The sequence below is a fragment of the Anoplolepis gracilipes genome, chromosome 3 (genome assembly GCF_047496725.1).
Source record: "Anoplolepis gracilipes chromosome 3, ASM4749672v1, whole genome shotgun sequence".
Classification (NCBI taxonomy): domain Eukaryota; kingdom Metazoa; phylum Arthropoda; class Insecta; order Hymenoptera; family Formicidae; genus Anoplolepis; species Anoplolepis gracilipes.
In genome coordinates, this window is record NC_132972.1 from 11,823,380 (window position 1) to 11,847,486 (window position 24,107).

Below are 24,107 nucleotides of genomic sequence, written 5' to 3' on the forward strand. Positions count from 1 at the left end.
TGTTCAAATAAATACATTAGATTATGTGCAAATTGTTAAAAAAAAAAAAAAGATACAGACAGTAGAGAAAAATCGAATTTTGCAAATAGGTTGTACATGTCTGTAAAGACATGTTTCGACAAACAATTTATCGAAAGCGATTGCGACTATTGCGTATAAATCGTAAATAAGTGGAACTACACAATATAGGACGAACAATAGTTCGCTCTCCGAACTATTACTTACCTAATGTCCTCGCTGAGCGTTTCGTCTCCCCTGGTCCAAACGACAGACTCGTTCAGCGATTCTAGCACGTCCCTCGCTTCACATCTAAGTCTGAGAACACTGCCCGCCTTTAAATGTCTCTCCTTGGAAACTATACGCCCGGAATCGTCACTGATCGTCAGAGTTGGTGCTACAACATACATATAGAATACGAGTGCAAACAGTTAGCTATGTTCAGATTTGCTCGAAATGTTTGTGCGCGAGTATTAATTTAAAAAATACATTTTAATTTAAACATTTGCATAATAAAAAAATAATCTAACAGAAACGTAATTATTTATTAGTAAACAATATTTATGTATTATTAGTAAAAATATATTTATTAGTCAATATGTTCTGTATATAATTTGTACTTGAATAAATTAAATAAAAAAGCACACTATAAGTATAAGTAAAAAAATCTTTACGCAACAATAGACATAGTAGAATAAAATTATGATATAATATCAATGTTAATTAGATTTAATAAATAATATTATTGATTTATAGGTGGCACTTGCATTTGCGTTTTAAATATATACATATATTTAGATATATACAAAATAATGTAAATAACTCTTATAAAATAAAAAATAAAGAAAAGTAAAGCTTTTCATATAAATTAAAATATAATATTAGATATACTTTGTCAGTTAAAAGAATATAATTATATTATGGTTCATAAAAGTTTTACACACACAAGAATATTTTGGTCTAAATAATCTATCACTATTCTGTACATTGTTATAAAAAATAGCATATTTATTTGTACAAATATATTGTTATACCGACCGTAAAATATTTGGAATTTAAAAACGGGTTAAATAAATTTTATCGTATAACTATTTTTACGCAAAAGTAAATATAAAAATTAAATATAACTATATCCTGTTATTCATTTTTAAAATTTTTGTATTCATTCTATAGTTTGCTTCGTTGCACAGTAACAATATTAATTGTTACAGACATAATATAAATCCTGAAATTATAAAATCTGCACGACTATTATCAAACTTTTAATCTTTGTATAATATATAGATTACCTTATATTTTATATAGTACCTTCTTTAATAATTTATTGCTAATTTTAAAAAATTCCATTATGTCATTACCTAATATATCTGATTAAAAAATGACGATAAAATGTACCTCACTGTCAATCAGTTCTAGTATCTAATATATAACTTGATGCCATAAAATATTACAAATTGTAAATATAAAAAAAAGATTAGCTCGGAAATACCTACTCTGTCCATTTTTCTTGAAAAATCTTTCTTGAAAAACGGTTTTTAAATACAAAATGTCTTATTAAACAAAAAGCATAATTTGTATTTTATTTTTAATTATTAAAATTTGCAGGAATTAAAAAGTGATAAAAATAATTTCTGTATTTTCTCAAATTTTTTAATTCTAAGAATTAATAGAATTAAAATGTTTATTTATAAAATATTTAAATAAATATTTAAAAATTTTGAATATTTATATTAAATTGTGACTTTTTTCTATTATTTTATTCTTATAAAATGCGATTTTTGCATTTCAGGCAAAATATAGGTTTTAATAAAGAATTATTTTGAATATTTTATATAATTTAACATTATTGTTATATATATATATTATAGGTTTCTTGAAAATTTCTAGAAAATAGCTTAAATGCTGAATTCGATTATATTTTTTGATTCAAATACGATATATATGTAAAAAAATGTATGTAAAATATTTGTACAAAATGTCAAACAGAAATATAGAATAAGAATATAACGTATCAATATATATATGCTTGTTCAGACCAACATAAGCAAAAAAACAGAAAAAGAGATTCACTGCAACTTTGTGTCATTCGAATCATTTACTCGAAAAATAAAAGGACTGTAAAGTCAACACCAGAAATTATCTGGTTTCGCTTTAGTTAGGTGAACGTTAAAGCTAAATGTATTAACCTGTGGTCACGTCGTATCATCCATATCGATGAAAGTTGTCGACAAAAAGCTCTTTCTCTTTTTGTTGCTGCATCGGATGTTCGCTCGCGTGCACGTTTTCAAGCGAGGAAATCGAAAACGGATTGTTCGTGACTAGATGCGTAAAACGCATCTCGGAAATACGTGCATCGGTCCGGCTTTCCTCTCGGCGATCGCGCAAGACACGTTCGCGAAAATAGAGTCTCGCAAACGAAAGAATAGCGAGCGAGCCCGTGGTTAAAATTCAGTACAACCGCCCAACAACGATTCTCAAGTTGGCCGCTATGCAAATTTTATGATACCACTCGCCCAATATCTTTCTCGTATCTTCTCCGACCATTTTTGTCCTGTCTACATATTATTTGTTCTTGTAAGTTATATGCTATGAGTGGCAATTGATGATTATACATGACACGAAAATCACGACTTGTCCTATATCCTAAAATTTTTTAAAAAGTTAATAACTTAAAAATTCTATACTTTCAAAGCAATAAAAGTTGAAAAATCTATATTTTTATTTAGATATTTAGAATTGAAATATTTTTGAACCTCAAAGATGTCAAACTTTTGAAATCTATTCAGGTAATTTTAACATTTTTATATCTTTCTAACTTTTTTGATGATTATTTGTATGCATAATTATTTTGTTAGCATATTCATTAAATTTTTGTTATATTTTAATTAAATTTATTGGTTTTATTTAAATCTCACGTTGTACCAAAAAGTTAAAAAATATATATCTGTCTTATTAGCACAGTCATTAGCACTCTCATATGAAACAATTCTATTTGTCTTTCGTCCATATATGAAATTTTCCAACACGAATTATTTTCATGCGTAAAAATATATTAAATATTGGAAAATTTAACATGAAATAATTATTTCAAAATACGAAATTGTTGGTTAAATTTTTTGTCATATAAATTCGAGAGTTTGAGATTGACTATAACATTTGTCAGAAATAACCAATGCGAGGAATTTTAATGAATATTATCTACCGACGATTGTCCGTAATAATTTTAATAATTTTGCGATAAAAATCGCGAAAAGATTTCGTCGAGTTTTCTCTCTTCCATTTAAATAGACAGGATCTTTTGGGTACGTAACACAAAGCTTTCTTCTTTTTTATTAGAAATATCTTACTCTAATTAATTCAAGAAATCTTTAATTTTAAATATCAAAAAAGTCAAAAGAAAATAAGAACCGAGCGCTTTAATTTTACATATTTTTTATATTAATATATATTATTGAGTAAATTATGAAAAAGACAATGCGAATAAATCAGTGCAGCATATAAATAATCTGAAATTCAAAGTTCTAATGAATGAATAATCGGTTATCAGATGAAGATAACTTAATGCGATCGTATCTGTTACGTAAATACAAGTTATAGTAGGATGTTTTCAACGTACTTGCTGAAACACTCGAGCAATCTCTTGATTAATGTCCGCGATACAAGGGATGACGACACGGCGAAACCACTTAGGATGAAATGAAGCTGTCAAGCAGGAAGCTTCGGTTCAATATAGGAGTGCTTTTGTGTCGGTAAAAGGGAGAATTTGAAAGTTAAAGGGACTCAGGAATGTGCTTTAATCGTCTGATGCATTCTCTCTTTAAAGGTCAGTTGAACTTTGCAGTCAGCATGATTTCCCCACATAACTTTGGAAGTATTGATTTACTGAAAGGTTTATTGAATTGGCTGTAAAACAATGTTAAAGCAATAATTTTTAGACAGCTGTTTTCTTTATAAAAATGTATAAAAATTTAATATATTAAGAGAATTTCAAAAGACAAAAATTGAAGCTTTTATGTATCTTTAAATTTGAAAATATAATAAATAAATGTAAAAATATTAGCTTAAATTTTCATAATTTTATTACAATTCAAGAACATTTCACAAATTGCGATTTCAGTAATCAAATATATATATATATATATATATATATATATATATATATATATAATTATACATAATTTAAAAATTTAATAATATCAAAAGTTTTTTTTTTAAATATTATAACCACAAAAAATATTAAAACGGAAATTCTCATGAAATGATAATGACAAATTTCTATTTTAAGGAAACACGCTATTGTAAAATATGTTGATGAACAACAGGCACACTCGGTGCGAATATTACTGGGAGACATGGTAGGTGTCTTCGCTTAATAAGGTACATGGTAGATCACTTAAATGGGCGGGACTGACAATTCATCATGTCACGTGCACTTATCAAAATTCTACGCCTGATTGATCACGACGTATTGCGGATAAATAATTATTATAAACGTGACCATCGAAGACTTTTGCCAATACTTTAATTATTTTTCTTTTCGTTTAGTAAGTATATAACATTTATTGACAGTTTTTAATTTATTTCAAATAATGTCGATATTTTCTTTCTATATTCCTCTCTTGTATACAGTAATTATTTTTATTAACATAAAAAATAGTATTTATATTAATTGTACTAATATTTTAAGTCTTGTACTACTCATTTAAGAGAAAATGATCGCTTCTTAAAAAAATATTAATTATATTAAAAGATTTTTCAATCTCTTTGCATGAAAGTAATGGATCTAAATTAAGGACAAACTATATCGCAAAAAATATCACATCTACTTTGTCAATCTTAGTATAATTAAATATACAACGTACAACATTTTTTTCGAAACACAACAGTAATGAGCAAGTAAGCACGTTTTCGATTTATATATTAAATGGGAAAATTCAATTTTCGAGTTGTTGATTAACTCTCACATATCGTGTTCCACAACTTCGGTCCAATAAATAATCTTCGTGCAAACGACGGCTGTCATTTTCACTCACCGATGTTTGTGGTCAGTCGTGGCACCTCTTTTTTAAGTTTAAGTAATTACATAACATCTAGTTGAGGTCGCCGACGTTTTCTAACTTGTTCGACGTTAGAAGCTTCGCGGAATATCGACAGCTCGGCCCGCACATCGTGAGCGTTTTCGGGCATATCTTCTCTTCCGATGAGAACAGACGCTGCGGAATTCGATAGAAAATTTAATCCAGTCCCGAACGGAATTGAGGGAGAAAAAGATTGAGAGAGAGAGAGAGAGAGAAAGAGAGAAAAAGGGAGAACTGCGCAAGCGTTCGTAATTTCTTTTGGCGGATCATTTTTTAAGCTCCTTTGGGACGACTGGTTAGAGAGGAAAGGGCGACGAACTCAATCGCTTGCTCTCCCCAAAGGAAATACCGAAGTCGAAGTTGCCGGAAGAATAGTATTATTTAAATTGGATTCCGCGATTCCGCGCGACTTCGATCTACCGTCCGCGTTCGAACTTTGCCACTTTTTCGTTCCCACGAGTTTACGCGCCGCTTATTAAAATCCCTCATGGTTAGGGTGGAGCAGATTTCAAGGAGACATTTAGGGAGATGCAGCCGCCAGCGCATTAAAGTTCGCTCTTTATCCGGAACTTTGCATCTCAAACATGAGAATCTAGAAGATGTCTAAAAGACGTCATAATCTTTTGGTGAGATCCTTGAGATGTCTTTCATACATTTTCGTGTTGATTTAGATTAGACGCAAAAGAAAGTTTAATCTTTTTAATATTCTCAAATTTTTCCTTATTAAAAAAATTACGTATTTGATATATATATATATATATATATATATATATATATATATATATAAAGAATGTTAATTTAATAAAATTTTGATGTCCATTACAAAATTGAAAATAATTTTAGACAATTTTTAAAATTTTTATAAACTTAAAATAAGTACATTAAAATACAAAAGCAACAAAACTATTTTCTACCCAATTGTCATTTGAATTAAATAAAGAGACTTTCATTTCTTCTAGCTCGTGATATATTAAAATGATATATAATAATAGTGATATATATTAAAAAAATGTGTATAACGCGAATGAGAAATAGAGATATTAAAATATTGCGGGATGCATGTTAAACTGCAAAATGAAGGCCATATAGCATATTAATAATATCAGCACAGTCTTTATTCGTGCCTTCGGCGTAATTAAATTCAAGCCGCGATTCATTAAATAGAATAGATTTTACCAGATTGATTGCACATCTGGCGCATATATTCGCGTGATTTTTTTTTTTCGTATTTGCTGCGTTGTCAGGCGAAGTGGAAATTATGAAATACCGCGCCCCTCAAGCGTCAATTCAATATTTTCCGGTTATTACTAAGTAATATTTTATCATCGATTTTTCAGTATTTCTGTCTGAATGATTCTTGCACACTCGATTGGATTCGCCGAATTAAATGTCAGCAGGTATTACAATATCTACAATTCAACTATAATTAAATTAAATCCATATAGAAATTATCCACGTGTTATACAAGATGTTTTAAATAATTTTCTTTTTTCAACGCAAAAGATGCACAGTGTATTTTTCAAATTCCAATGTGATCAAATAATAATCACATCAACGTCTATTTTTTAATATTGTAAATTTTTTAAATAGACATATATTTTGCTGAGTAATAATGAATAGAAATCAAAAATGTGAGAAAATAGTTTTTATATAAAAGATAATTTGAATAAATATTTTTATTAAATTGTTAAAAAATGAATGTAGCTAGGTATAAAGCTGTATTATACAATATATTATAAAACTGAAAAAGAACAATTAAGAGTCAAACTATAAATATTTAACGTGCTTTTAATTAAATTAAAATCAATGTATGTGTGTATAATAAAATTAATATGTACAAAAGATGAATATTTATTCATATTATTGATGCGAGCTACGTTGTATCAATTTATCTTACGATAGACGTAAATTTACATATTAATAATAAATTTATAATAAATAAGTAAATTTTATAATAATTAACAAGTATTGTTTACATTGTTTCATCTTAAAAATTGCATTTGTTTAATTAAAAAAAATCAAGCAAAAAATGGCGTACAAATTAAATTGCATGAAAATTAAAATAAAATTTTTAACATGAAAAAATCTAATTTTGCAAAAAATCTCTTTCAAAATGAAAGTGAGTAAACAGTATTTATCATGCAAATCGTGTACGCATTATAAAATATTAAGTAATTTTAAAAAGAAGTAGAGTCCACATAAAGAACTTTACTGGAGGAAGAGAGTGGATCTTTTCATAAAATATTTTCTCGCAAAAACAAATCACTTTTAATACATAATACAATAAATCATTTAATACAAAGACATGTGTCAAATATCATTGCGCCTTTTGTAACATAATAAATGGAGTCAGAGATGAATACTTCTTGTTCAATATTAATATATTAATCATATCGATGATCGATAGGTACCTAACATGATGTATCTTTCTCTTTACTTTTTGATCGTATATTTTAGAAATATTCTGGTTATGTCAACTATGTAATATATGTGCATAAAATACAAAAATTGATAAATGCGATTATTCTATTTTAAATTATATTACTAATTTATCAAAAATATTTTTGCAAAACTTGTTTCAATCTTAAAAACTATAATTCTATAAAGAATAAAAAAAATGAATATTTGCAAAATAAAAGTTTGTTAAATAGTTTGATGATTAACCGTCAGTTTAGTAAAATTAGTAAAGGTTATCAAAAAGGAATATGCTTGTCTTTTATTTACGCATTTTTGTGAGTGTTCCAAATATTTAATTGAATGAAATGTTTGCGCTTTTGTAATAGTAATAAATTCTATAATAAATATCATGTCAAAATTAAAATTATTTAAAAGTCAATTAAGTGCTAATAAATATAACTTATAGTAGTGTTGTATTTTAATAAAATTATTTAATATAAGAAACACAAAATTTTCAAATAAAGTTCAGTCAAATTCGGTACCATTCGTACTACGCGAATAGAACAGAGAAATATTCGAATCGCTGAAACCAATAGCGCTCAACGAGGTGGAAGTTGTCATTTTTGCGCCATGCTTCGATGATTGCTTCTCCTGATCGTCTCTCGTTCGCGACATCTTCGTTCTATTTGAAATTAACCGTTCAAACACGATTCGTATTAAAATGCAGCGCGAGACGAAGCAATCGTTCCACAAGTGCTTCTCCGATCGTGTCCGCTATATCTCGATTAACGTTCCCATTCAAACGTTCGCGAAGTAGAATTCTCCTTTTCCCCTTGATATTCTACCTTTTCTTCAATTTACCGATAAAAGATTATACCAAAAGAAATTATTTTGAGAATAACGGAGTCTAACAATCAGAGTTAACATAATGAATCTGTATCTTGCTAAAAACTATTATGTTATAGAATATTATATATATTTACTTTTGTTACAAAATTTTCTCTAAAATGAAATGATTATATTATAACTTTTAAATATAAAATATCAAAACATTAAATTAACAATAATAAAATACATCTTTAACAGCTTTAAATCAATAAGTAAAAATAAAATGTAAATATTAAATACATTAGATACATCAAGTCAAGATTTAAAATAATAATACGATACAATTGTAATATAATTAAGATAAAATATTTTGGAATTTAATTCAATATATTGATGCTATGATAATTTAAGATTAATGCGTTTTTATTATCAATGTCCCTATGTTTATTCACGACAACTTTCTTCCACTTGCTGATTTTCTCTAACTTCCTGATTTCTTTGTCTACGCGATAAATAAGCTCAGGAAAAATATATGACGGTTCACTTTAGCCACCTTTGTTTGCGTGTTCCTTAATAAGAGTCATTTCGCGCGTCGCAGGACTTCGTGTCCGCAGTCGTAGCTTATTTAGCCAACTGTAAAAACAGATCACATTCCCGCGCTAAAACCGACTCGCGTAAAACTTGATTCACAGAACGACAGAATGTTGGAAAGTTTTTCTTTCAAGTTCCCCTTTCAAGCCAACTAACAAGCATCAAAAAATAAATCCCATTTTTATCATTATCTTGAACTTTAGACAAACGAAATATTCAAATATATAATCTTAAAGGTTTTTTTAAACTTACATATAATTTGCGACAAACTTCAAGATAGAAATCTAATAATTTTATATGCCATATAGCTTAATATAAGTGTGTGTAATATGTATTTTATGTGTGTGTATACATGCATATGGCTTTTACTTCTTGAAATGCTTTTTATATTAGGTAACACATCAAGTTTATAAATTCTTTTTTGTGAATTATAAAAAAGTAAAAGAAATAAAAATAATATATGCAACATCTGTTGTAATTAGAATCATATTATAAAACTTAATATTTAATTTTAATAATTTATAAAAATTTTTTAATTCACAAGTGCTCGTAATATTATATTCTTAACAATGTAATCAAAACTAAATCCATTATGTCCATAATAGTCGTTGGAAATATTTTGTTCTTTTCTATTTCTCCTACAAATTTCTTCAACTATATCCTTTGCTCCTCTGATAATCCTTTATTTAATTTTGAGATATAATAGATTAAAGCTCCAATCTTCATAATAAAACGCGTATTTGCTGTACAATCTGTTCTTTTTAGATATATTTTACTTGTGTATGCAACGCTAACGAGACTATCAAAAGCTTAAGAGTGTGTTAATATTATCCTAAAATATTATTCAAATTATGGATAAATATTTAATTTATATATTTCAAGGAATCTACTATCATATTTAATCCGATACATGTCGGCAATCTCGTATGATTCGTCGGAAATATTCCGTTCTTTCAAGAAATCTTACAACAATTGACTCTCCTTCTTGGCAGTACTATATTTAATTTCGTGATATAATGGATTAAAACTTCTTGTCTGTTGTGTTGGCTCTGCTCGAACTATTCTACAACGACGAAGTCGTTACGCGAGGTAACTCGCGCGCAAGAAGATTTAAGAGAAAAGGAGGAACGCGTCGATGATTTTCAGGGTATTTTAACAAAAAGGCAAAAGGGTTTATGCAGAGGCAGTTGCGCGAGAAAGTAATTCCATTCTCATATCTCTAGCGCCAGAATCGCGCTATGACACAAAATGAAACGGCGCTATACGGGGCGTTCGAATTTCCAAAAGTTTATTTCGCCTGTTATTCACCGACTCCATTACAGTTGCAACAAGTCCAGGTTGCGCGACGCGCGAGCTTCACACATTTTTTTTTTCCTTTATTTAATTTATTTTATTAATTCCTTGTTTTGTGTTGTCGCGGCAATACCGCGTATCCAATTTATGTGTATGTGACCCAAAAAAAAAAAAGTATAATATGAACGTGAAACCCTCTACCCGTGGAAATTCTTTTTAAATAAATAAATAATCGTCATCCATATATATATCCGTCAAGCAACATGGAAGAGTTTGTAGAAATATTTCATGAAATCAGATGGAAGAGTAGAATAATTTGAATCTGTTGCCACCACATGTTCCTTGATATTCTAGTTATATGTTTTTATTATTTAATATTATATACCAAGTTTATAACAATATAAATAGATATAATATTTAAGTAATAATAAAAGACTTTTTCTTTAAAAAAAAAACGCAAGACATTTCTTTATTTTATAGATACAATCTCGCTTTATTTTTGGATCAACTTGACACTAAAATCAATATAAAAATAAAGATCATAAAGCAAAATGCGAACATTATCAATTGAATTAAATAGCGTATGCGTATACGATTTTCTTTAATCTTTGGAAAAAATCTTTTAAATTTTTACAAGTCTTTCCCTCTTCCTCGAATTTATCCTATTCATAAAACATTTGGTTATTATCGTTGCTGTAACTTTGTCACAGAATATCGTTGATCAAATGAATTATCATGACTATTCACCGACGAAGAAGAACAGATCCGAGAAATATGTATCAATGGAATGGAATCGTAAATTATGATTATGATGATGAACGTAAGAAAGAGGGATTGGATTTGAGTGGCAAAGAGAAGGTGTATAACGATGTCGCTCTATCTGGGTTTGTTCTGTCCTACTTCGTTCTCAGGGGGCGGCTTTCATCCCTACTTGCCGATCCTCCTATGGATCGGATCAGATTACCAGCCGCGCCGAGACGCTTTACCCGGAGAAATGCGGGTTTCCATTGCACCAAATCGGCGACGTAAGGGGATTGAGGGTAACGACGAACGTTGCAATACTGGCTTCGTATGCTCCCCCACATTTTGCCCTCTTTCCCTTACCGTACTCTTCCCACCTCTCTCGACCGTTCTTTTCTTGGTTTAACACATGCTTTAAACCAAGCCGACCTTCTTCATTTCGCTTTGGTCCAGCACGATCTCGTCCCCGAATAGGATTCTCCTACGAGAAGATCGTGAAAAGGGATGCAAGGAAACGATCCTTCAATTTATTCTCTTTTCAAACAGACTTTCCGGTTTACTCGCGAATCATTTTACACATGTGCGACCTGAATGCGAATTCTCGGATTAATTAAGCTTGTAAAAGGTTGAGCTTACTGTGCACCGTAGATGAAGCGATGAATACTTTAAGTTTGTATTCCACGGCTAACGTTGAAGTAAAAGACTTTACGCGCGTTACTCTTGCTCTCTGTGTTGTTATTAAGGAGAAAAATCTCTTTAAAAATAAGTATGAATGATAGCGGTAAACGTTGTATAAATCTGTATATTAAGCTTATCATAAATTTATATAAACTGACCATAAATAAAAGATCTTATATTCTGTAAAACAATGAAATAATTCATTATGTTAAATATTAAATATATAAGTTTTTCTTTTTATAAAAAAATGTTATCAAAGTTTATTATTTTATAAATATTTATAAAATATAAATTCAATTTTTGATTAAGAAAATCAAATTTACAATTTCAAAATTAAGTAATCCGATTAATTTTTTATTAGAGATTATAATAAAAAGAAATTAGAATTTTAACTGTATGTATCTGTAGTTCATTAATTTTTATTTCTGCTAATAATGCAACAATAAAATGTAGGTTTCACAAGATTTTTCTAAATTGTCAATAAAAACGTAACCGTCATTATCAAATTGCAAAGCAATTCCCATCTCAATATTTGTTATTTAAAATAATAGACAGCTATTAGAACGTTTTCCACAAAAATAAAATTTTAAATGTAGATTGCTTACCTGTAACGACGACATTGATTTTCTTAACCAGCGGAGGATGCGTGGCGACTTGGCACTGATACAATCCCGAATCACGCGGGTTCGCGTATAATATTTGCAATCTCCAATTGCTGGGATATCTGTGAAAGCAGATAATAAGAGATAACGAGGGAAAAATGGTAAAATAAAAATTGTTATGAAAAAATGCATCTTTTGACATCACTGATGCAGATACATTTGCAATTTGCAAATGGGAATGAGATGATAAGAAGGATAGTAAAACTGGGTAGATGAAAAAGAAAATTGAAATTACATATTATTTTCTAGTAAAGATTTTTTATAATGTCTTGCTTCACTGGATCTAGATTAGTAACGCGAAGCAAAGCCGCGTTACAACGAGGTAGTTTCTGATTTTTACAGCGCATAAAACGGTTGATTTGATCACGGCGCAGAAAAATGGAAGCAAAATTTCTCTATCCTTACGAGCGGTACAATCATTTCGACGATAATGAAAAACGACCGTGATCATAATTCAATGCTGATGATGGGATTACGCGATTCAGTACCTGGACTACAGTAAATGATAACGAATTATGATAATATCATCGACAATTTCGTCGCTGAATTTCACTCATCATTGCAATCGGGCAATGTTATGCAGCAGCAAATTCTTACTTTTTAGAGATGATAAAAATTCACGATGAAATAATCGGCCTATTTCTTAATAAAGTCGACGTAGATGGATAGAAAGAATTTATTATGACTTACCGAAAATTAAGACTGATTCTTTGATCAGTGCTATATTGTGTTCTGCCGACTGTCAACAGACGAAACGAATCCTTATCATGCTGCAACCATGTCACCTACAAAAAAAAGCAAAGTTGTTATTAATCATCTTTAGTACTTCTTTTTGTTAACCGTTAAATAAAATGAAATTCTTATTGCTATTATATTTTCTTTAAAATTAAATAATTATCTTGGCGAAAAGTTGTAGAGAGTAAGGGAGTGAGTCAACTCAGAGCAAAGCATGATATAGTGTTACAAAAATATATAATTCAACAAACCAAAATATAAAATTGACAAAAATCAAATAAAAAAATACGATAAATAAAGCAAAATTAAAATTAAATAAGCAAACGTTTCGGGCTCTTGTTTTGAGCCTTCTTCAGCGCAAAATATAAATGTGTAGAATTACATGTAAAGGTGGAAAAATACAAATATAAAATTACAGAATTATTAAAAAATCATGAGTAGACGCCCGCGGAACGCAATTACAAACATCGCATACAAAAATAATTCACGAGTGTCCTTTAAATAAAACTCCACGGTTGTTAAGCCGAGAAGAATTAATTCGTGTATTTTTAAAAAAGCTTAGTGACTTGATTCCAGTACCGGTTGAATCCTAGAAATATGCAATTTCATTTTTCATTAATTCTGTAATTTTATATTTGTATTTTTCCACCTTCACATGTAATTCTACACATTTATATTTTGCGCTAAAGAAGGCTCAAAACAAGAACCCGAAACGTTCGTTTATTTAATTTTAGTTTTGCTTTATTTACCGTATCTAAAACTTTTTATTTGGTTTTTGTTATTTTTATATTTCGGTTCGTTGAATTATATATTTTTGTAACACTATATTATGCTTTGCTCTGAGTTGACTCACTTCCTTGTTCTCTACAGCCTTTCGCCAATTTAATTTTTTGTTATTTAAATGAGAGCTCTTTTTTATGTTTATTAAATAATTACAAAGTGTATACTTTTTATATATCTTTTATATAAATTTTTATATAAATTAACCTTTAAATAAATATCATTGAAAAAGAAATCTATATCCATGAAACAATTACTGCGTTCCTTGCTGGAAAATATGATGGTCTCACGAGACAAAGAGGTCACATTGAAAATTAACAAGTCTATTTGCTCCAGATCTTTAACAAGGCATCAAGCAATTTCCGTTCTAAACGTATGTCCGTTCATCGGCAATGAATATAATGAACAATTTCCGCAGAATTCCGGCTAGATGAGTATTTATGGCTCTTTCACAAGATACGACTATTAAATGATACTAGAGAAAAGTGTGTGATGTCAAACTTATACAATTTTAATAATTAGCTTTTTAAGAAGGAACAAATGTGAAGATCTAATTTTGAGAGATAAAGTTCATCTTAAAAAAATATTTGTACAAAGAAAAAGCTTTTTATTAATTTTTTACTTCATACACATTTTTATGTGTCACTTTTATTAAACTCTAATTAATTTTTATTTGATGTACAACGTCAACATTCAAGAATACATTCAAAAATAATTATATATAGCTTAAAGATTTAAAAGCAATATTATTAACTTGCAGATAGAAATAAAGTTTTATAAATGCATCATCATTAAATGATTATATAATTGCAATAATAATAAAATAAAAATTACATAGTGTAAACGCGCCTTTATGTTGTTTATAATGACATATCTACTGTTCTCTTTCTGTTTTCTCTGGAGATTCGACTTCATATCATACATGCCAACCAGCACAGAATAGGATATCTGGGGACGAGTTATCAGAGTTTATTATCGAAAATAAAATGGACAATCTATCTCGTGAAAACTTAACGCCCGCGACAAAAACATTAACCGTTCAGAAGATTTTGTAGACGCGCCGAATTATGTTACGGAAAACTTCTTTTACCGAAGGAAACGGGGAAAATAATTTCTGGACAAGTCGGACGACCCCTTACGCTGCATGCCGTCCGAATTAAATTTGTCGCTCGCCAGAAAAGTTATCTCGCTGAAAGTCGCCAAGTTCGAGAAGAGCCGTTTCACTAGTCTTTAATATAATGGAATTAACGAGGGTTCAACTTTTGTTTAAGGGAGAATAACGTGACGCGAAAAAGAAAACGTACAAAAAAATTTCTTTAACCAACTAGTCTGATTATGAAGATTTTAATAAATTTTAACGAATTATATATAACATACATCAAAATTGAACAATAAACAATTTCGTTATATTTTCTAATTAAATAACATGTTACAATTTAAATTATAAGAATTTTATTTCTGTTATAGGCATTTTTTTACTATATTACATGAAGTCTGGTGTAGTTAATTCCGTTTTTTTTTTTCAATAAAAGATCAAATTTCAAAAATAAAAAGGCATCAAAAAATTGAAATTTGTAATGTTTTAACAGAATGCTTTTCTGTCTATCATTTTTTTGTGAGAAACCATTGTTGGATCTGTTATATTGTTCAATATAATTGCATGATGTGCACAATATGCTTGATGCATATAAGTACAATGGATTTTGCGTCGGTGTTATATCAGGATTATTCTACTTAAAAAGTCATGATTGCGAGTAAATATTTAAGACGAACAAATATTTTCTAGCGAATAACCGGTCTCTTAAGCAGTTATTTTACGGGACGACTTGACAAACTGCACGAACGCGATGTTTTATAATTAAGTTTCCTTCGAGTTGTTTGCTATTCTCGGAGCACACGCCACTCCGAGACGCGCACAACGTGCCGTACACGCGTAGGACGACACACACGCGCGCACACGCACGTTGAATCGGAAACATTCGTTTTCGTTCCTTGGGCGCACTCGTCCCTGCGCAATCGGTTTCGCATTACGTATTCCGCGGAATATGAATCCCACGAGAGAATCTCGAACGCTGTGTCTCTAGCGGTCCGAAACTTTATGCCGTCCGACGAAGAAGGGCAAATGGACGTGGAAATCACGTGGCCGAAAGGGACAGGAGATACCGAGACAGGCGGCACTCTGATTGAAATGCAAAAACTTTCGCAGCGACAAGATGGACGAGAGTGTACACGCAGCGGACACTAACAAACGATGTTTGCAATTATAATCCGTGCCTCTTCTCGCTGGCAGCCGCATCTTTCTCCCTTTCTCGTTCATGGTTTCTCGTTCATCGCGCTTTCCCCACGATTCGCATGATTTGACAGAGAGAAACGAGCGAGCTTCCTAATTGAATTAGTGAAATTCGTACAATCGGTATTGTTTTAATCTGATAAATTTTAATTACGCTTAAATTTGACAAACTGAGAAATACCTAATTAAGAATTATATTATGAAAATTATGTAAAGAATTTTAGATAAAAGGTTCGTAAAAAAGACAAACGTTTTACCTTTATACATCTATGTACTTTCTTCAATGTTTAATTTATTCGGTATATATATTATTTCTATGAAAAGAAATAAATATGATAATATAGTAAAAAAATATATAAAAATAATTTATAAAAATACTTAAAAACATTTAAATTAAAAAAATTAATTGTGTTATCACACTTTTCTCCATTTTTTTATCTCTATAAATAGCCTCGCTTAACTAATGTAATATCAATAGATAAAATAAAACGATTATATTCCCTCATCAACAAACATACTTGTTATTCTTGCCACACAACGTTTTGAATTATCGCGACAGTCTATCGTCGATGAAACGAAAGTATCTGACTCGACAATTTAGTCTCTTTTCTCATTATAATTCGCCCGTTTGTCACGCAATGTCGTTGATCGTAAAGTTATAACAAGATTCAAATTTCCATTTTGCTTTTATCCAACATTTCTCTCGCATCATCTCGTAGTCCGTGCAGAAAAAATTAATGAGATGAATGACAAACAATGTAACTCACCTTTTTATCTCCTAGCATGCCAATTTTGCAGTCCAGCAAAACGGTACTGCCGATTCTCGTGGTGACATTCATCTCCCGATCGCCGTCCTCGAAGTACGGGCCGAATTTACCGAAGGCGCTATCGACGCTGGGCAGGACAAACTTCCTGCCCGATAGCGTTCTGTGAGTGGTCGTCTGGGAATGATGATCACGACCGCGTTCCGTTTCTAACGTCCTGATCGACGGTTTTATTTCGTAGAAGGCCTTGGTCGATTTACCGGTCAGCAGTAGGTTGTTGGCCGGTCTAGACTGATTCTTCCTCGTCTCAAGTTTTCGCGTCTCGTTCATCTGGCCGACGCTAGTCTTCCCCTGTTGTCGGCTGTCCTGATAGTCTTCCTCTTTCTCGTTCAGTGGCGGTACTTGAAACGAGATCGCCCTGATGTCCTCCACGTTTCTCTGCTCGCTTTCGTATTTCGCTTCCGTAACATCTTCCCCCTTTTCCACTGGCGTCATTGTCAGCCATTCGTTTTTCGACTTTTCTATCGTAGATTCGTTCGTTCTTCGAAAATCTTCATCGTGATCTAACGTCGCTAACGCCTCTTCCGCCTGTTCTGAGTCTTCGATTCTCTTGGAGGCGAATATCATCTGGTCATCTACGTATTTCTTCGACGTATTCTCGAAATGAGCTTCAATCACAGTAACGAGCGAGAGCGAGCTCTTTGTCGAGGTTGGATACTCAATCGCAAAAGCGGAAACGATTTCCTCGAGAGCCACTGTATCGTTACCACGAGACCAACTGACGGTTTCGACGGTGCGATTCGTCGCGATCCTTTGGCCAAAACGCTGATCTTCCTCGTCGAGATGATTGATGCCACCATGTTCGATGGCACCGCTCTCCGTTTCTGCGTTAGAAAGCAAATAGCCATGTTAAGATAAGCTAAATCCGAACCGATATATATGTATGCACGTAGTAGGCGGAAAATGTAAAAGGTGAACACAAGTTCGTCGACCGTGTTGAGAGTGAATCGACATGCCGACGAGGCGGAGCGCTCGCTTCTGGATTTATGGCTTGGAACGAGGTAGGATGATCTTCCGTCGGTTGAGGATTTAAATGAGGATGTAAGAAGCGCAGCCGAGAGTTTTATGGGGTGTTCAAGAGCTCTCGAGGGAGAGTCGATAAATGGCCAATCAAAATCTCACATCTAAGAATGTTATAAAGTATGATAATAAATATTTGAATCGTTCACTTTCAAAATCGTATAAATGCAAACTAACAAAATTCTACTGAAACCGACATATTGCATACAGCACTATCTAATATATTTACATCAGTATTTACATGAAAAAAGCATATACGTGAGTATATACTGTATGTATGTTTTGTTGCATTAAAATATATATATATGTTAATGCAACAAAAATTTAAAATCTTATTTCATATATATTTAAAATTGATATTTTATTTAATATTATCTCGTCATATTTAAAAGAAATTTAAAACTATAAAACAAAGGCCGAAAATCTGCACGCGACATCCACTTGAAAATATTTCATCCGATGAGAACCACATGATAATAACGATATGTAATTCCTTTGTGCGCGGGACAGCGATGCGTATTTTCGTGAAACAAAAGTGCCGCAGGTTCACTTCCGCAGGAATTTCATTTTGCGAGCGCGCGTATCATGACCGCGGTTTTATTCGCGAATGCGCTGGCAAAGTTTCCGGTGTAAGGTTTCGTTTTTCCCCGCATGGTTCGATCGCGATCGGAGTCCATGAGGAAACTAGCGATAAACAACTCTCATGGAAACTTCACTCTACGAGCTTTCTGCCATCCGACGAAATTTATTTTAGCGCGACCAGGGAAATTTTTCTCTGTGTTGATACAAATATGTGCTATCGTTAATACAAATGGTTTTTTTTATGGGGAGAATTGTATTTCGATAAAAAAATCTAATTATAATATATTTTTGTAACTCGATTATTGTAAATCGAATAATTCAGGTGAATATAAATCAAATTTGTATAAGAGCCGCCAAACTGTAGACATATTAAATTTAATTAACGGTTAAATCGATAATTTATGAATTTGGACACATGTAGTCATAAAAAGATGTATAAATTTAATTTATAATTAAATTTTGTAACAAAAGGAAACTCTCTAATACATTGTAATGAACATTGCAACAATGCAATTTTCATTTATCATTGACATTAATAACATTTTCCGCGTATCTCAATATATTGAACATGTAGGCATCTATTTTTATAAATACATTCATAATAATGTTTTTAAAGTTTTATAATAATAAATAATACATTTTAAAGCTTTTGTGCTGTAGTATTACTTATTGGGAATAGCTTTCTGTCGAGTGCAATGACACTGTATTGTCATAGAACATAGATTCATTGATGTTCTGATGGGCTTCGTGCGATATTGTCGCAATCCTATTTACGCAAGTGGATATTGCTCTTGCAGTAGTAACGGTCGCGATGAATACAGCCTCTATAGTTGCTGTATCTACCACGCTGAGTATGGGTGGATTATAAGATTGCTATCTGCCGTGAGACTTCTATCAGAAAGCGCACTATCTTCTTTTGTATCTTCTATTCTACCGTTATCCAGGAACAACCGTAGACTTTCATGTGTAGCTTTTCGATTGTGCGTTCGCTCTTCAATTTTCTATTTCGTCACAAGACATTATGCCGATCCTGGTCTTTCTCTTTCTACTATCATTGTAACTGGCAGAAAATTGAAAATGGTCAAAAAAAAAAAAGAAACTATAAAAAGTATCATATACTTTTCTATCCCATTATGTTAAGCCTTTCAATCTTTTCTGGCTTACGTTTTGATATGAGTTTCGGACTTGCGCAACACAATACAGTTAATAATGTTCTAAAAAATGTTATTAAATTGTCAACTCTGTTAATAATTTGTAAGTTATTAATTCGAAGAAAATTAATTATTTTTAGTTCCTTAGTTAAATAAATATCTTAATATGTATGTAAAAGAAAAAACAAATTTATATAGATATTTATATAAAATTTAATTATTCCTTGCTTGTATAATTTAAAAAACTTCGGAATTTTTTGATTTATATTCACACACACATTGCAATATTTCAACTATGTCTACATCGTTAGTTTTTGATATATAGATTCGTAAAAAAATGTCGAGAATCTCCGATTTCGCCGATTGTCCGGAAGTTGCACAAACGTCAGCAAGCCGATATACACCTCGATATTTGACGACAGAGATCTTGTTTACGCGAATCGATATTGTCGGCCATGCCGATAGCACTGGCTGTAATGGCAACAGCAACGGTAGCAGCAACGACAACGTGACGTTCGTTCGTCGTTCGTCGTTCGAAAGCAATTTACCGCGAGCTTTGCGTCGCGAGTGATCGATCGTGTCGAGCGACGTTGTGTAATTTTGGTCGCCGACGACGTTCGTAATGATTTATAAAACGGCAAACGTGTGTGCAGTGATTTCTGCGGAAAATCCGGAAATTGCTACATTCTTTCGTGTTCGAGTCTCGTTGCAGAAGAATCAATTTATTACGATTTATTTGCTCCGTGCAAATCTTTTAATCTTCGAGGAATGATTTGTAAAACGGCGGATATGTATGTTGCGTGCAAAAACAATAATTTTCTCAAGACTCTCTACAAATTGTCTCTCTACAAGATTCTTCTGAACAACTTTTGCTTGCGTCAAAATCATTCTCTATTGCGATCTGTTTCATCTTTTGGAAATTCAAATTATAGTGCTAAGAAAATAATGTTAAGATACCAACGCAAATGTCTTTAAGTTTCGATTTCTGACTCATCTCCGATCGTATTCCACTTATGTTCGATTAACTTCCGATAGTATCCAAGTTCTATTGGCATATTAATCTTCTCCGGGATTGCACGTATTATCATTCGCGATGGTCCCATCTCTGTGAACATGCTCCGAATAACACGTTCTGTGATAACAGATAAGGCGATCGTTCGTCTCGGGTTTTGTTGCCGATCCGCGAAGGGAAGCTTTTTCTTCAATCCTGCGCCCTGAATGCACTTCGATTTATGCGAATGATTGATCGCCACCGCGCGATATCGGCTGCCGGAGCTTAAAAGCGCCATTGCTTCCGATAGTGCAAGTGATTCGCGCAAAATTTCGGCTATTAGTGGCCGCGCGCCACAAAATGAAGATATACCTCGCGTTTGTTCCTTGTGATTGATAACTTCCGATCGCGGGTTCGTGTAACCGATGCATAAGTAACGTATCATTTTTCATTCGCCGCGCGTCTGCACATTTCGCGCTTAATTCCCTTTTCTACCTTCGAGCCGAGCGCGTTTTTAGCGCCTCGCGATCGAGCGGGCTCGCCGAAGTATGTATAACCGTGCACACCTATCTCCTGCGCTCTGCAATTTGTCAGCATGGATTTACGCGTGTCACGTGTGATAGACAAATTCGCAGGACGTGCAAAGAAGGAAACTCCGCGGATTTATTCCGCGGGTATTATCCTACGAATGTGACGGATGCAGTTCCAGAGAGACACCAATCTTTGAAGGATTTAATCGCATAGCAATCTATAAGTCCGCAAAAATTGCAATTAAAAATGTATTATCCTCACATATAGTACTTTTAAAGAATATAAAGATTGACAATTTAATACGCTATAAGATTTAATTTTATAGTTTTTAATATCGACAATAATGTAGACTTTTCTATGGCTTGAGATTTTTCATATTGCAAAATTTTAGAATCAAGTTTCTAATAAAATTAAAAATTCGAAATTATATAATAGATATAATAGATACATTAATTATTTTTTCGTTACATCATACTCTTCGTTTCATCTTACAAAATATAAAATCATGTTTGTTCGACTGTAGGCAAACATGTCTTAATTTAGTCTCTTTAGAATTAGCAAAGTATTATTTACTCAAATCGATTAATATTTGTTTAATATTCTTTTTGTACAAAAATCAATTGCTTAAAATTGAAATTATTATATAAAGCATAAAAATAATTATTTCTTTTTGATACAGTTATAGATCTCACATTAAATGCAATCTCGTTCTCCGCTACTTTCAAGTTTCGTGGGGCGTGTGGAATTGCGCGAAAGAGCGTTCACTTACGAAATGGTGATTGCTAGGAAGCGCAAGAAAGTAAATTCCGATGAAGCTATCTTCACGAGGTTGTATAGAACAACGAGCCTGGTACAAAAGAGTTTTGCGCTCTTTATCCTACCGGGTACGGTCATTTTCCGTTGTTACGACTCGACGCAGCTAGGCATTTAGGTTAATTAAAAATCTTCGTTATTCCAATCAACTGAGATGAATGAACGGCTTATTTACTCAACAATATTATACTGTATGTATTCAACTGTAAAATATTCTCTTGAAATTCGTCATATAATGAACGCGAAAATTGAGTTTGAAATTTGAGCAAATAGTGAACCCAAAAATTGACTTTGAAATATATAATACAGAAAACATAACTTTTATTTCATTATCAATATTCTAAATATTTAAGTTTCTCCAATTATTATTTTCTGTCTTATTAAAGTATTATAACGCTTTACACATGGTACATATCAACAAAGTTTTATAAATTTCTATTATATTAATCCATTAACATATAATTCAATTTTTACGTTACTCTTAAATGTTTTATATATATATGTACATATATCAGATAATAAAAATAAAAAGCTAAAGAAATTGTTTAAATTTTAACGGATAATCTGGTTATAAGCATACTGGTATTAATTAAGAACAAAAATAAAAATTATGCATTATATCGTTTACCTGACGTAGTGGTAGTGATCATGACAATGGCGATGACGCCGAGCACCGTAGCGGTCGGCTGCATTCTCCAACCAGCCATCTCAAAGATCTGCGCGATCTCAGCCCTCAGGAATCTGCTCCATCTCGTTCATCTTCCCTCTGTGCAAGAAATGAAATCACCACGTTAATAATAAATAAAGCTTATAAACTGTAAATATTAATTTGTAAATTACAATTATATACATATTTAAAATTCAAAATTACAGCAAATTTAATTCTTAATAACTTTAAAGTTACATATTTGATAAACAAGGAATAATGGTAAATGGTTTATTTTGATGCTTTTTAGATATAATCGTATAAAAAGACAGCAAATTTTCTCTTATCTTTTAATTCTAAAGAATTAAGAGTAAAATATTCAAATTTCTATTTAGATATGAAAAGATTTTTAATATATCTTTACATATCTTTACATTTTATTTATCAAATATTTACTCAGAATATTGTTTCTGAATTCGCAACCTCTTTTGCCAGCAAAACTTTGCTTCGAAACTTGGAAAACGCATCAGAAAATGTGCATTTTTTGCATAAGATTACTCTTACGAAATCGTCCGGATGGGTTGGCGAAAACATTGAAGGAACACGTGATTCGTTTCGTTTTACGATAGCGAAATCGAGAAGTTCGTTGTGCCAAACTTCCTACTAGGCATTGTTAAAAAGGAGCGCTGGAAAGTAGGCATCGTAACTTTTACTGCGCTACTTTTAAGTTTTAATCTTCCATTGTAATGGGTACTATAACGGCTGCGCGATATTACATCTTTTCCCACTTCTATTAAAGGAATGAATCGTAGAAAAGCAATTAATATGTCTTCTAATTTTTCTCTACTAATCAAAAATAGCGTTGACATATGCCAATTTTCCTGAATAAATTATTATATTATCACATACAAATATTTTATCTATAATTTTTCTCTCGATATAAATTCATGAAAAAAACTGCAATATAATACTGCAAAAAAATTAGCTTTTACATATTAACTCTTACTCATACTGTTATTTTTGATACTTCTAATTGTGCAAGTGAGTCAACGTATTTTCGATAAGTTTATTAATATGTAAAAGTAATTTTACAAATTTGAAAAAAATTTATATAATATTTAAATAATTATATACTTTCTTTGACCTTTCTAAATAAAGATTAAAATAATAAATTTAAAAAATAATTTGCTTAAATATATTATTTTATGATTATTCGTTTTCGAGAAATTAACGTTGTTAGAAAAATCACGAACAAATAACCCACCAGTAAGAAATAAAAGTTAAGTACTCTCAAAAGTATTTTATTCTTCAAAATAAGAAAGAAAATGATCTATTGTGTTGTTTAATGGTTCTATTATATTTTCCTCTTTCAATCTTTTTGCATATTTTTTTATATTTGCTTATTTTAACAATAAAAAATAAGCAACAATACTATTGTGAAGAAATATTGCGGAAACAAAGTATCTTCTTTACGAGTCA

General features: G+C 31.3%; 1 protein-coding gene across 5 annotated transcripts in view; it reads right to left on the bottom strand.

Annotated features, from left to right (window-relative positions):
* Positions 1-24,107, bottom strand: part of LOC140663363 (uncharacterized) — a 236,335-nt gene that overhangs the window by 31,487 nt on the left and 180,741 nt on the right. For all 5 annotated transcript variants that reach the window (XM_072887451.1, XM_072887452.1, XM_072887447.1 and 2 more), the window contains 5 exons: positions 22,611-22,748; positions 16,838-17,718; positions 12,956-13,050; positions 12,209-12,327; positions 226-394 (listed from right to left, as the gene is read on the bottom strand). In XM_072887451.1, coding sequence (XP_072743552.1) covers positions 226-394; positions 12,209-12,327; positions 12,956-13,050; positions 16,838-17,718; positions 22,611-22,689 — 1,343 coding nt within the window. In that variant the 5' untranslated portion in view covers positions 22,690-22,748. The remainder of the gene's footprint in view (positions 1-225; positions 395-12,208; positions 12,328-12,955; positions 13,051-16,837; positions 17,719-22,610; positions 22,749-24,107) is intronic.